Here is a 16461-nt window from a genome sequence, read left to right as displayed (position 1 = left end):
GAAGAACTGATGAAGGCACGGTTTGATCTTCGGCTGACCAATCAGCAGAAAGGGGTGTTTAATTCCCGCCCACGTGTAGAAATCGAATATTCAAGCTGTTTATTAATTTTTCTACCCCTGAACGAAATATTTAAGCTGAATTCTCGTTTTTTGGAAAAAAACGGGAAAAAAAACGAAAAAGGAGTCGTTTTCAAATTTTTCTACTTTCAATATTAAATAAAAAAAAATGAATGATCGAATGATACACGGATTGGGTCATTCCGTGTCAACTCAAATTTTAGATTTTGCTAATATTTATTCTGAAGAAAGATAAACATCTATAGTGACCAACATTTGGTTTTCAAACACTTAAAATGGGTATTATACATAAGTCTGAATATGGGGCCTCATTGAGGTACCCATATCTCTGGGACTGAATGATACAGAACCTTGAAAATAAAGATTCTAAAAGAAAAGTTTATTAAGAACTAGAATCTAAAATTACATTTTGATATCTTTAAGACTTCTTGAGTTATAGGCACACAAACTTTGGAAAAAGAATACTTATGACACTCAGACAGGTATGTTCAATGCAGTTGTTTTGACAGAAGGAAACGAGACACAATTCTAGTTTCTACATTATTTGTTCTTCATACATTCCTCTTTAAAATAAAATAATTATCATATTTTTGCAAATTGACCCACATTTGGTTTTTGAGCACTGAAAATGTGTACAATTCATTGATTTTCTCCTGGAGCCATATTGAAATTTCATTATCTCTGGAACTGAACCTTATAGGGCCTTAAAAATTAAGATGCCAAAAGAGACATTTGTTAAGACCCAATATCTAAAAGGGCATTAAGATCTCTTTAATACTTTTTGAGTTACAGTCCTGCAAACTAGGGCTGGTCCGAATACCATTTTTTGAGCGTCGAAGCTTCAGTAGTAATCAACACCGAATATTCGAAGCTTCGGAGGGAGGGGGCTGAACTTATTCTTCTCTCTAATAAAGACAGGAATCTCTGTGTGTCTGTCTGTCTGTCGAGAACCATTAATCCAATCGACTTCACGCATGGCAGGTGTGTTGCTGCGGACCCAATGGAGTGCAGTGTCACATTTTGGCGCAATATGGACACGCGACACTTTCAGAATTAATAAACTTTTAATAAAATACAGAACAGCGCGAGCTGGAAGCGGCGCACCTCACGCGGGCAGGGCTTATATGCTCCGAGAATGGACACTGCACTAGTGATACAAAACACAGGTCTGTTAAGAGCAATACTTTTAATAAGGTAGTAGGGCTGTCCCGATATTAGATTTTTCACACCACGGTTATTGTGTCCAAAAGAATTCACAATGTCGATATATCGCGATATCTATAGAAACCTTAGGGAATCAGCCAAATTAATTTTTACTTTGTTTATTTAGTTTTTCTTTTTACCCAATGAACATAAGGATACTGATAAACACAGGGCACATGCATTTTCACTTCTTCTTCTTCAGGTCACAGCTGACCTGAGACTCTGGCTTTCTCGGTCTTCTTTGAAGCTCCCTATGAAATAACAAGAGAGAAAATACTGTCAAGTTCAACAGTATAATGAATAAATATTAACATCAAATCTGATACTGTAACCTGTTAATTTGCGTACCCGTATTTTAATCTCTTTAACCTATAGTTGCGCAGCCGCCAATGAAGTCATGCAGTTAACGCGCTTCTAATTCACTATTAATGTGCACCCAGAACGACCGCAGATGAGGCATTAAGTGCATGGCACTGCAACCAACTTTACATTTTACAGAGTTTAATGTGGTCGCTCAGTTTTTCTAGATCAGTTTTAATCTAATAGATTTGAACAAAGAAATCAATTGCTACACAAAGGCAGTATTGGCCATGACTTGATTGCAAATACAAATACAAAAATTAGACGAGTAAAGAAAACGCGGTACTCATTAAAAGAATCACCCTTTTATTTAAATAAAACAGGAAACCGCTGTTAATAGGTTAATGTAACATTTCCCATTCAATGACTAGTAAAATAATGGCAACTTACTGTCTGGATAATATTGAACGTATTCGCAAGTATTTTCCAATCAAATTACGTGCACGTTTTTATCAAGTGTAAAATTACTGATTAACATGGCGGATAAAAGCAGCTCGTGTTTTTACACTAACAATATACTATAGGCGTAGCTACTACTTACAGAACTCAGGTGATTTTTCAAACTTGATGTGCTGTTGTGGTAGGCCAGTTTCAAATCGCATATTTGGCACACTGCCTTTGTCTTGTCCTCACTCAATGTAAAGTACTCCCACACAGCTGAGGTCTTCGGCATTTTTGTCTTCTCTTCCAGATGAACTGAATCATGACGTTCACTCATGGGCGATTCATATTCAAGCACGAATGAGAACCGTTTCGCGGGGGATGCCAGGTGTTCGAGAGAAGAAAAAAAATGAATATTCGAATCTCAAAATTGAAAATCGCATGGCAACCCACCGAACGAATATTCAAATAATCTAATATTCTGGTCCAGCCCTACTGCAAACTTTGGAGAAAAATCTTGAAAAGTGCTCTTTCCCCATTTTTGAATGGTCACCACTGGCACATAATGCAACAAAGATTGCTAAATTCAACAGATTTTACTAATAGACCTACCAATCTCTGTGTAAAAATAACATTATGATGCTGCCATCTTTCTTAATTCATTTTTACCCCCCTGCAATTTGGCTCTGAATCTCAGGTGAAAATTGCCATTCTGACCCCCCTCTACAAAATAGTGGATTACTTAGTAAATATTCATCCATGGCATTTAATATTTTGGCTTTCATCACTATACATGTTTATCTTTCTTCAGAATAAATATTAGAAAAATCAAAGATTTTAGCCGGGGACCTCTGGTTAAGTTGACACGGAATGAGCCATCAATTTTAGAGACCTTTTTAAAGGAACACGGGCTGTGAAACTCAGCGTTGGGTATCTTGGAGAGGCTGCTGTCCCCTGTAGGTGAGATTGGGATGAGTCGGGGTCTTTGGGATGTCGACGTCGGGTTGTGAATGATGCTCTGGGGTGTTCGGGGTAAAACCTCAGGCGTGCGGATTGGATCTGGGACGGGAATGGCAGTAGCTGATGTGAGACTTGAACGTGTTCTTTCCAGTATAGTACGAACAGTCTACATATGCCAAATAACCACATAGAAAAGAAGAGAATGTTTTAAAAATATTGTAATAGTATCATATATGTAATCATAGATGGTTAAATTAAATAAAAAATGTTAAAAAAAATTTGAAAAATTGCAGTCTTAGCAATCTCAACTAATTAAAGCATTTAAACAAAAATGTTAATTTTATATTAAATGATAAAATTCACAAACAAAATCCTATAAACAGAAAGACTTTACATATAACAATTGAGCAGCAAATCAAAGCATATAAGAATGAATTCTGAAGCATCAAAACTGGAGTAATACAGAAAAAAAATTCAGCTTTGCATCTCAGGAAATAATTACAACAGAAACTATTTCACAATATTACTGTTTTTATCTGTATTTTTGATCAAATAAATGCAGTCTTGGTAAGCATGAGAGTCTTCTTTAAGAATCATTCAAAAAAAATATTTTTCATTCCAAACTTTTGACCCATTGTGCATACATAATATTCTCTCTAACAATGCAAACAAAACCCAAATCAAGACAGATAGCTACACAAACCTTAGTTTTAGGGCGATCTGCATGCAATCCTTTCTTGAAATCTAAACGAGTAAGTCCATGTCTAGCATTTCTGGCAATCGGAGGCCGACCTCTGCGTCGTTTTACTTTAGGACTGTGAGGATATGAAAAGTACGAAAGTCAGTTTATCAACTGAACATAATCAACAGGTCTAAGGCTGATGTTACAAGGGGCAACTTTGGGCAATGTTGCTGTCAACGGGCAACCAGGTGAGACACAGGGTCCACAACCAATTTAATGTATCCAGATAGAAATTTGTCACCCATTGTCAATGGGAAAGTGCCCAAGCAACATTGTTCAAAAAAAAAGTTGCATGGGAAAATTGCTCAAAAAGTTGCCCTGTGTGTCATCAGCCTAAGGACCGTTATTATCAAATTAATTTAAATGTTCATTAAAAAAAAAAGAGACTTAAAATTGGTTTCAAAAGTGTGAGACCACTTGTAAATCTGCTTCTATTTAGCACTTTTTTAGTTTAATAAAACATTTAACTGCAAATATTCAGCGTAACAGTTTGAGTGAAACAAAAATTTTTATGTATTTCTGAATGTCTTCATATTTGGATCGTCTTCTTTTGGATTAACGAAAAAGCACTCCTGAAAGTTACATGAATAAAACTTGATAATCATATTCTATAGCATGATTTGAGAAGCTTCAAATGGAAGCAAGAAAATCATATCTGTACAACTCTATACAAATGAATTTTTAATATTTATTATTTATATATTAAATAATTTAAACGCTTTTTTTATAGTATTTTACTAAAAAATACATTTTATTTTTAATTTATTAAAAATAATTATTAAACACAGAAGCTCAAATGTGTGATCTGCTGGGTTTACCGTATTTGGTGTGAAATGAATCATGTTGTGTGAACTTTACATACTACTATATTGTGACATAATATTGTTATGCCTCTAACACAAACTATAATATATCCCACTAAATGCAAACAAAAATCAGGTATAAGCACATACACGTCATTACTGGTTTTTCTAGTGATCCATTCGCTGCTCTTGACACCTTCACCACCATCATCTTCATCCTCCTCCATTGGCTTCAGCCAATCAGGTGGCGACTCAACCGTCACCTTTCCAGGCGTACTGTTCTCCACTGCATTATCCTCAGTGACAGTAACAACATCTGATCCAACCAGCACAGTCTCTTCCGGTTTCATCGTCTCCGGTTCAGCTGACGCCCTGTTCAGCTCATCCGTCATGTCTGATCCCGTTCTGTGGATTCTCCTGTATTACTAGTGAGACGAATGGTTTTGAGTCATGCCAGGAGTCGTCTGGACGTTGAACCGCTGGCTCACATTTTTAAACAAGAAAAATGACTTTGCTGTCCATAGAAGTTGGAAGTAGAAATTTCATCTCAAAACGTTACTTACGAAAAGCTTGGGTTGCATAAAATGTAAATGTTTCAACCATGTCTTTAGTGGTTATAAATTATTATATCATACCTGTAAAGAGAATGCAGATATTAGAGGGAAGAACTAAATTAAACACCAAATTATAGATGCAATAAAATTATTATTTCAGCAGAGTCTGTGGTCATTTTTCTGGTTGATGTATTTCTGAACAGAAAAAGCAAAGTTGGCACACCACAGCTCCAAAAGTAGAAAAATATTCATGTTCTCAGCACAGGTGACGTTTCGAGCCTACAAGCTCTTCATCAGAGGCTCGAAACGTCACCTGTGGTGAGAACATAAATAAATATGTTTCTACTTTTGGAGCGGTGATGTGCCAACTTTGCTTTATCTGTTTGCCATTGCTTGTAGTTGAGCACCATTTGAGCATTTGGCATTTGGCCTGCTGGATGTCCGCACTTTGATTGTAATCTTAATGTATTTCTAAAGACATACTGAATTTCTATCAACACACTTTGTATTGAGATGAATTGCAAACCAATCACACACACATATATCATCACTAATGATTTAAGAATTTGCCAGAGAGAATTTTTTGCTTTTTTACATGTTCACGTACTTGTATCACAATCTGCATACCACTATTTTAATAAAACATTTAAGCAACAGCATCTAAGAAAGTCTATTAAATTAGGCTACTGCAAAGACTCAAGCTAGCAGAAACACGTTAGACTAGCGTGAAGGAGAATATTTATAGAACGGGGCAGAAACGAGCGGTTGCCATGGTGACAGAATTGCAGCGAGCCCAGCAGCGACGACAGGGAGGTCGATACAAATGGGCTGACAACATTCGATATCTGCAATGCAGCGCAATTACTATGGCAAAGAAATGCACTACAGTGCAGCAAGCATCCAGCGCTTGTTAAAGTTTGTTTAATGGAAAATACTTGATTTCCTGAAACCCTACTTATATGTAATTAAAACAAAGCAGACCAACTGTTTAAGACAACTTCTGTTCAAGAAAACTGCTGAAAGGTTGACCAAGGTAATAAGCACTTTGACAATTAGAAGAACAATACAAACCCAACAAAACAGATGCAATCAACATCTCAGCAATAATAAAATCCCGCTGTGGGTTTCAGCTCAAATCTGGGTCACAGGGTGATTTGTATATTGTAAAAATTATGATTTCAGTATGACCACCTCTTGATAAGGTAAGCAAGTCAGTAAGCAACTCACTGAATCGGTTCAGTAACATTACAATCTCAAATGCTGAACTAGCAATTTTCAGTCATCTCTCATTTAGCCAAAAAGCAACAAATACAGCAGCTCATTATCAACACAATTTTAGTTTCTTCATCATTTTAACTAACTACTAAGAAGAAAATATACTGAACTAGCAATTTTCAGTCATCTCTAATATAACTCAAATTAACAAATGCTGCGGCTCATTGTCGAGACAACTTTAGTTTCTTCATCTTTTCTAACTACTAAGAAAGAAAGTATACTAAACTAGTAATTTTCTGTCATCTCTCACACATAGTCAAAAGGTAACAAATACAGTAGTATAAAATGTATGATCATTTTCCAAAGAAAATATGCAACCGTGGTGGAACAGATTTTTCCAAGTTTCCAAATGTTTCGTTAGTAATGATCAAACTGTAAACTCTTATGGATAAGCTCATTCAAAGTAGTCACAATTAATGTCTGTAAACACTTGCAAACAGCACATATTCCTACAGATATTGTTGCAAAATATAGGTTTGACTTAGCTGCTATACAAACACAGAAATGTGTACCACAATAAACCTAAAAAGCAAGCACATTTATTTAATCAATCTATTCTAAAATCAGTAGAAACTTGTCTTAATTACACTCAAGAGGACATACTTAAACACTTAAATGTTTAAAAGGATTATTAAAAAAATCCCAAAAAACGTAGTTTAAACAATACGTTGAACCGTTTTCCTTTTGATGTGATCACAGATTGTACAAAAATGTGATGCAACAGAAGCAAACACTTTCTCGTTTGCATTTTGATTATGCAATCATCAGATCAGTGTTTATGATCATTTTGGAATATGTGTTGTTGCAATAAGCATTTTAGTATGCCCCCAAGAACAGTGACGTTTCATACACATAAGAAGGTAACATATTCTGCATTGTGTATTATATTTAAAGGGGTCATATGATGCGATTTCAAGTTTTCCTTTCTCTTTGGAGTGTTACAAGGTGATTGTGCATAGATAAGATCCCTGAAGTTGCAAAGACTAAAGTCTCAAAACCAAAGAGATATTCTTTATCAAAGTTAAGACTCTGCCACGCCCCCCTAAAACGGCTCGTCTAAAACACCCCCACATATCTACCTCACTATGTGGGAATATTAGCATAATGCCGCCCAAATGTGCACGCAAAGAAAGAAGGCGTGGTTTCAGTAACCGCAGTTAGTGTTGAAGCAGCATGTCAGGGAGACACTGTGTGTTTCTAGGCGAAAGCAAAAGCACTTTATTTGGTCTTCCGAAAGTAGATGCATTTAGGAATCTTTAAGATTACTTACAACAGAACAGCAATGCATTTTATGGACGACCGTTTCGTGAACCTAGGAGAGGAGGTCATTCTGACTTTGCTATGACAATCTGGCGCTTCTGAATCAGCTACTGTAAGTATGTTTTGTTATTAGTTTAAGTATTTGCTATTGACTGTTCAAATGCGGAGTTTTGCGCATCGTGCGCGTGCACGTGTGAGAGTGAGAGTGAGAGAGAGAGAGAGAGAGACAACATTTGAAGAGAAACACATCTTACATCATAAAGCAGTTGATGTCTGGTTTGCGACAAACACAATAAACACGTGCATTGCTCCGGTTCAGACTCATCTCCGGTCCAGGAGGCTGCTCCAAATCTGACACTTCACTGTCCTATAACATAAGAGAAGAAACTGAATGTGCATTTAATTTGACATAATCTGTATGTTCTGTAGCTACTTCAATCCAGAAATGTACATATCAACAACTTTCCTGTTATACAGTCTACCTGTGCATTTTATATTTTGCAGAATATCAATGTATATACTGTATAAACAGTTTATTATGCTGCTATATGCTACATTTTATGTATTCTCTGATACTTTGTGATGCCAAACCTCCATTTGAACGATGGCACATTTGTGTAACAGCTATTCTGAGCTGTCATGGCCATTTGTATTATACATTCTCTCTCTATAACTTATATATATATATATATAATTTTAATTTTTTTACAAAAAAGTACCAAAAAAGTTCACACACCTTCAATCAGTACAGTGATATACCTGTACCACTGTACCACCCAGTTCTTATTATAATGACAAAACAACCAGAATTGCTCAAATATTTCACGTACCATTACAGGGTTGTCCGGTTAATGTCCAAAAGAAAGGAATGCCACCACAGTCCTTCAGAACATCTGAAGCACAAAAGCTAATAGGCTGTCATAACCATGGTGAGCTAAACAGGTGTGCAGTGAATTGATTTAATATTTCACTCCTTTTGTTTACAAAGCGGAACACTGCACAACAACATGTACTTCCGCTTCCACTGCTACGATTCTTCTTCTACGGTTTAATGACAAATGATCCGCTGCCACCTACTGGACGTGTGTGTAATTGACGCGCGCCGACAGACAGGAGACAGCCGTACAGTAGTTTACTAAAGCTAAAACCATAAAATGCATTTTCGTTACTTCAAATAAAATAAATGTTAATTAAATAATATATATATATATTAAAAAACCTTACCCTTAATTTATTTCAGCTAGTTTCCAAGTTATTTTTCATAGATATAGACATGTACAAAAAAAAACCGTACAAAAATTACAAAAACACACAGCAAAATTACTAAAATTATAACTAAACCTAAATTAAAAAAGGAAAATATTAATACAAAAATATTAATGAAAACTATAATAGTATCTTAATGATATAAAATAAACTTTGGTAGCTGCAGAAAGAGACCAAACATTTCCTTTTAATTTTATGCAGTAAAACAAACAAATAAATACATATTTTAACACAAATAAAATACATGTATTTGGTATTGAGTTAATGTTTTAAGCGATTTGATTGTTGAAAAGTTTATTCAGATTTGTACTATTAATCAGATGAGAGTATTATATAAAATATAAATATAAAATATTATATACATTTTTATTTAACAAAAACTACTTAAAATGTACTTGTGTGTGTGTGTGTGTGTATGTGTGTGTATGTGTGTGTGTGTATGTATGTGTGTGTGTGTGTGTGCGCATTTTTGTGACAAATGAGGACATAAATTTGTATAATGACAAAGGTATGACATAGGTATTACAAGGAGAAGGTGACTTTTCAGGACATTACCCCATGTCCCCACTTTTCAAAACGCTTATAAATCACACAGAATGGAGTGTATTGAAAATCTGAAATAGCACAAAGTTTCCTGTGAGGGGTAGGTTTAGGGGTAGGGTTGGTGTAGGGCAATAGAATATACGGTCTGTACAGTATAAAAACCATTACGCCTATGGAGAGTCCCCACTTTTCACAAAAACAAACCAGAGTGTGTGTGTGTGTGTGTGTGTATGTGTCAAGTCAAGTCAGTGTTCCCGGTTCCGGTTGACCTAATTAATGCATGTGTGTATGTATGTGTGTGTGTGTGTGTGTGTGTGTGTGTGTGAGTGTGTATATATAGCCTACGAGACTTGTCATTTGCACTTACATATTGTTGCTCTTTTGTTAGTTTTGATTGCTTCTATTGTCCTCATTTGTCGCTTTGGATAAAAGCTTCTGCTAAATATCTAAATGTAAATGTTAATGTAAATTATTTCATTATGTAACTAACGCCAATTCAGAGAGAATTCTGAGAGATAGCCAGAAAGAAATGAGAGTAAAATATAGTCAGTAATACAAACAAATAATTATTAAATTATGAATAACAATTAATCCTGATAATAGCGTCAGTCATTAGTCGGTATGGATAAATGCGGCAGATAAACCAGAATTTCATAAATTAATTTCATGACTTTTTTTTTTTCTTTTTTAGGAGTACTGCTGGAAAATCATGTGATAAACCACAACGAAATAAAATAAATAGTTGCTAAAGTTGTCGATTCCCTGCAGTGCAGGAAGGATGTCGTGCACACACACACACACACACACACACACACGCTCGAGATCTCCACGCGCTATTCAGAGCAGACGCAGCTCGCGCCGCAGACCAACACCGCGCATTACTTCATTCGGAATTAAAGTGAATTAAAACGTCCTCGGTACAAGACTGGAGTTATTCGAGTTAAGGTAAAACTCCAATTCAGCCTTGCGTCTTTATGCTTTGGCAATTTCGCTTCATTCTGGGTCAGAAGAAATTGAGAGTCACGTAATCTGAAAGTTTACTTCTGTTTACTTCTTTTCAAGCGCAAATGTATGTACAAACTTTCATTTTCAAAATAACGCGTGGCTAATTTAGACAAACAGTATTTTGCGTAATTAAATTCAAACTTTAATCTTGTTTTATATATGCAAAAATTATAGGGTCCAAGCAATATTTTGACATTTACGATATTATTTGTTGTGCTTATCTGTGACAGCCTACAGCTAATTGTTATTAGTCATTGCTTCTGTTCAATACTTTACTAGGTATAAATACATTTATATATATAATGTCATGTAACCCTAACATATAAAATATACATTGATCATGTATGTTATCAATTCTGCAATGTTTGTTAATGTTCAAGGTTACATTTTAAGTTAACTTGAAAAAGGAATAAAAGTATAATATAATATATATAAGTATAATAATTTAATTTAATTTAATAAAAGTGATTAGCAGGACGGCAGACATGTCATTTTATTATCTTTAAGACAAATATGTACATACACCATAAATCTAATCAGCATCGGATATACCTTATATATACTATAAAGTATTAAATAAGATTAAAAAGTATTATCAATGGTAAAGTTGGAACATTGATTCAGGATCAGGGTCAGATAAGGACAAGCATTTAACTTGAAAGATTCACTACAATGAATAGGTAGAGTAGGCAGATTTTTAAAACAGCAAACAACCAGCAAAAATGTTCATTATGTCTGCTGCACATTCACTCAGGGCTTTGATAATATTGTCAGTTCTGTCTGACTCAGCAGGATGTTCAGATTAGTCACTTTCTCAAATCCCTTCAGGTTATTTCAGAGCAGCGGCGCAATTGTTTTTGTGCACTCGAGTCACATTTTGAAATGTTTCTTGGATTGTCTTAGTGGATAAAAGTCATCATATTAGAGGTTCCCATTAGCATTCCCTTACCCCAGAAACACCCAGACTGACTCCACACAGTCCATCTATGCTAAATGCGTCTCCTTCTGGATGTTTTCTCAGAGTTAGAGTCAAGCGTCTCAAATGGAGACAGAAGCCATGGATGTCCAACGGCAGGACGGAGGGCAGGGCAGCGCGCCGGACAGGGTCGTGCCCCAGGAGAATCATGTCCACACGACACAACCACAGGCCATCCGCAAACCTGACGTCACAGGTGAGAAGGATGTTTATGAAGCAAATTTTTTGAGCATATGTAGCTTTTAAGCTTAGTTTGCATTGGAGAAAATTTATTTAAAATTGTAACATTTACAAATACAATTTTTGAAAGCATAATGACATTAAGACATCAAAAACGTCATCCAAAAATGAAAGTTTGCTGAACATTTACTCACCCACAGGCCATCCAGGATGTAGATGAGTTTGTTTCAGATTTGGAGAAATGTAGCATTACATCACTTGCTCAGCAATGAATCCTCTGCAGTGAATGGGTGCCGTCAGAATGAGAGTCCAAACAGCTGATAAAAACATCACAATAATCAACAAATAATCCACATCAATCCAGTCCATCAATTAATGTCTATCCATAATATTAATGCACATCTTAAATGCCTTCTACAAGTAAAGTCTAAAACAGTAAACAAACAGGAGATTGACTTTTTCACTGGAAGCAGCGTTATTATGGATTATGGACTCTTTTGTTTTTTTGACCAGATATTATGGTTTAAAATGTCACAGCATAACAAGGTTGGGGGGAAAAGTGCATAAAAGTTATCAGAAAATGTATAAAACATTTTAGAAAAAAAAATTACTCTTTTTTGTATTCTAAACTAAAGCTAATACATAATACCTTTATAGTTATTTTTCACCTTAAATAGATCAAAAGTGACAGTAAAGACATTTATAATATTAAAAAATATTTTTATTTCAAATAAATGCTTTTTTTCATTTCTGTTAACGAATACTGAAAAAAGGTATCACTGTTTCCACAAAAATATTAAGCAGCAAAACTGTTTAAAAAAGTAATAGCCTAGTAAGAAATGTTTCTTGAGCAGCAAATCAGCATATTAGAATGATTTCTGAAGGATCATGTGACACTGAAGGCTGAAATAAAAGCTTTGCATCACAGAAATAAATTACATTTTCAAGGGGTCATATGATGCTGCTAAAAAGAACATTATTTTGTGTATTTGGTGTAATGAAATGTGTTTATGCGGTTTAAGGTTAAAAAAAAACATTATTTTCCACATACTGTACATTATTGTTTCTCCTCTATGCCCCGCCTTTCTGAAACGCGTCGATTTTTACAAAGCTCATCGGTCTGAAAAGCGAGGTGTGCTCTGATTGGCCAGCTATCCAGTGTGTTGTGATTGGCTGAATACCTCAAGTGTGTGACGGAAATGTTACGCCCCTTACCATACTGTGATGCCGTGTCCCGGCGCGATGAGACAAAAACATTAAAAGCCATTATAAACTAGGCATTCGTTGCATCCAGTGAGGACATAATTACGGATTATAATATCTTTTTAATAATAATCTTTTAACGCATTGCATTGCGCCGCGTATACATAAAAACTTTTAAAAAGAATAACTCTTTGGATTTGAGGCTTTAGTCTTTGCAACTTTACAGATCTTCTTTATGCACCAAGAGCTTGTAACACTCCAAAGAGAAAGGAAAAATTGAAATCGCATCATATGACCCCTTTAAAATATATTAATAGAAAACAGTTTTTTAAAATTGCAACATTTCACAATATTGTTGTTTTTACTGCATCTTTGATGAAATAAATATAACCTTGGGGAACAGAGAAACTTTCAAAAACATTAAAAAGTCATTTGCATTGCATGTTAGTTTTACATCTTTCAAATAATATGACAAAGTCCTAATTATATCATTGCATGTCATAAGGTCACAAAAAGGGCTCAAATTGTTAAAAATACTGTCATAAACACTGTATGTTTATGGCTCTTTTCAGACTGCTGTGCGCACTGCATCCTAGCCTGTCTGTTCTGCGAGGTGCTGTCATGGTGTTCGGCTGTGGCTCAGTGTTTGGCCTGTGGTCTGGAGTGTGACGCTCTCTGCTGCTGTGGGGAAGCGGCCACCGGTGGTCTGGCGTGCTGTGCTGAGGACACCTGCTCTGCCCTGCTGGACTGTGGGATACTGGAGGACTGTTGCCAGTCTTCAGACTGTCTGGAGATCTGTTTGGAATGCTGCTCCATCTGTTTCCCGACCTAAACGGGATTCTCTACCGAGTGATATCAAGTTCTCAAAGGACTGTAAGCATTGGATACAGTATATTATATTGTTATCCAGCATTTTGTATTTATTCAGTATGAAGAATGAATTTGCTCCATCGATCAAAGTTGGACTGTTCTATACGAGGCTACTCTCTGAGGCCTTAAACCTGAAGTGTGTTATTTTTTGTTTGTTAAAATACACACAAAATCCATGTTTGAATGTGAATCATTGCTTTGTTTATTGGAGAATTGACCAATGGCGTTAGTTCAGGAACTCTTTATCACTATTGAAATTCTGTTTGGTGACACTAGTGGCACAGAAATGACACACTTCATCTTTAACGGTGAAGAGCAAAATATTTAGTTTACTGCACTACATGCATGCATGTAATGCATTATTACATGCATTAACATTACCGTTCAAAAGTTTGGAGTTGGTAAGACTGTGCTGCAAAACATGATTTTTGTCTTGTTTTTCAGTACAAACATCTAAACCTTGTTAAATCAAGGTACCTGAGGTACTTATGATATTAGGTCTTGTTTTCTGGAGTTTATGCATAAAACAAGAAAAAAATATATTTTAGTGGGCTAAGAAAAACAATCTGGTTTTCCCTTTAAATTAAGTTTATTTGTTTTAAGCATAAACTCACTTAATTTTGCTGATTTATTTCAGACAACAAGACTTCATATCTTAGGTTGCTTCTAAAGTAAATGTATTATGATTCAAGAATTGTTAGAATTTGTAATTATTGTAATTACAAACAACATAAATATTAGTAAGAAAATCATTTTCTGAAGGGTGTTTAACGTTTTTGACAATAAGGCTGCGTTTATTTGGTCAAAAAATACAATAAAAACTGTAATATTGTGAAATATTATTACAGTTTAAGTTTTCTATTTGAATACATTTTAAAATGTGATTTATTCCTGTGGATTTTCAGCATCATTACTCCAGTCTTTAGTGTCACATGATGATCCTTCAGAAATCATTCTAATATACTGATTTGCTGCTCAAAAAAATCCACCTTTAAGTGGAATAATTCTTTTTGCACTTGTGAGAGCTTACGTTTTAAAGTTTTCCTCCAGTACGCTTAAAGATGTGTCAGACTCTTCTACGTTCTCTTCTTCATTAATAATGAAGCAAACATGTGCATGCTTGAAATGCCTGCATTAAACATTTTCATCAACTGTGATATTTTATACTGCTTAGAAAAAAAATCTCGAATCTCATTTGTTCTGAAGAAACATTTTGTTTTAATAATACATTCTCTGTGTTTTGAAGAGTTTAGCATGACAGCTGAGATTGAGGCGTGAGGATCTTTGTTCTCTGTTCGTTCTCAGCACTCTTATCTAAAGTGTGTGTGGCAGGAAGGCTGGGCGATGCAAAAATAACCAGTCAGGATGACTATAAAGGGCTTGCATATTCCTCCGGGCATGTTGAATTTCACAGGCTTTCTCCAGATGACTCTGCCCAGTGTTTAGACAGCGGGCACTGCTCTAGAGAGAGCTGATGTTGAATCTGGCAGAGGGACAGAGATCTGAGTCCAACAAAAGCCACACAAGATCTACTGACACCACCTCCAGCACTCCCTTCATCCCGCTGAGGGTTACACATTATAAACATCAGCTAAAAACGCCCTATCTGCCCTCCATCACTGATTTATTGATTATGTAAGTCAGCAAATAACGAATTGTAATATTTGAAAATGTGTTTAGCAAGGTAGGTTTGATTTTGGCATTGGTAGGGACATAACAGCAGACATTTATTTGTTTAATCAAAATTATTGCTAGGGACAATTTAGTAGTCACTGGATATTGGTAGGGACATGTCATAGCATCCATACTAAATTCTACGCCCTTGAAAATAATAAGTGATGTCTGACTTTGGAAGCTATAGTTCTCTCCTTAAATATGAAGAGGGCAAGCAACAAATTAATGAGTTAATCCAAAATTCAAACAAAGCGTATGGACGTAATTTATAAATATATTAAGTCAGACATTGAAGTGACTTGCTGTTTTTGTCACTTTTCTGAGGAAGCCCACACAGAAAGCATGTGAAAACTGCATCTCTATATTTAACCTATGTGTCTTTTTAAAAACATGCTACACTAACCAGTTTAACCATGGTATTTGTAGTAAAACTGTGGTTATACAAAAAGAAGAAAAACAAAACAAAACTGGTTACTACTTCTACTATAGTAAAACCACGGTTCATTTTTTCTTAAGGGATTTGTATTTGTGTATACTTTCTTGCTTTTTTTCTTTGTTTTGTTCTTATAACTCTACTGCCTTAATAAATATAGAATAAAAATAAATCAGAAAAAAAGATTCGAGCTACATGCTCCGAAGTTCCTGTCTGAATCAAATGATTCGCGATGCGCAAAATTTTGATCGAAATTCGCGATAAGCACTTAACTACACTATTTCATCATTTAAAAAATTCAATAATAAGGTATCACAGTTTCCGCAGTAAAATATAAAAATATTAAGCTGCACAACTCTTTTCATCATTGATAATAATAATAAATGTTTCTTAAGCATCAAAACAATAGTATAAATAAAGTTTAAGTTCTCAGTTTTTTATCTGTGCATTAGAATGTTTATTTCTTCTGTGCAAAAAATTATGTCTATCATACACTTTTACCATGATTTACAGAAGACACCCTCTAAAAATGACATTTAGTTTGTATATATATATATATAAAAAATCTTGTCAGGCATATTTAGAATAAGACTCATTAGATGACATTTAAATTCTTCATTTAAAGATCACAGTGCAGCCCCCCAAAATTAATTAAATGTCATTTTAAGTCTTTACCATCCTTTATATATATATAT

At 35.1% G+C, this 16461-nt stretch overlaps 1 protein-coding gene across 1 annotated transcript in view; it reads right to left on the bottom strand.

Annotated features, from left to right (window-relative positions):
• LOC107552163 (uncharacterized) overlaps positions 1–5344 on the bottom strand; it is a 17135-nt gene extending 11791 nt beyond the window's left edge. Inside the window, exons 1-4 of the mRNA XM_016233991.1 lie at positions 4678–5344; positions 3686–3797; positions 2872–3148; positions 1496–1532 (exon numbers count right to left, since the gene is read on the bottom strand). Of these exons, the coding sequence (XP_016089477.1) occupies positions 1496–1532; positions 2872–3148; positions 3686–3797; positions 4678–4919 (668 nt within the window). The 5' untranslated portion in view covers positions 4920–5344. The remainder of the gene's footprint in view (positions 1–1495; positions 1533–2871; positions 3149–3685; positions 3798–4677) is intronic.
• Between the last annotated feature and the right edge of the window lie 11117 nt (positions 5345–16461).

The sequence above is a fragment of the Sinocyclocheilus grahami genome, unplaced genomic scaffold (assembly GCF_001515645.1).
Source record: "Sinocyclocheilus grahami isolate Dianchi unplaced genomic scaffold, SAMN03320097.WGS_v1.1 scaffold442.1, whole genome shotgun sequence".
Classification (NCBI taxonomy): Eukaryota; Metazoa; Chordata; class Actinopteri; order Cypriniformes; family Cyprinidae; genus Sinocyclocheilus; species Sinocyclocheilus grahami.
Note: the sequence above shows the minus strand (reverse complement) of the source record. Positions and strands in the feature narration are given on the sequence as shown.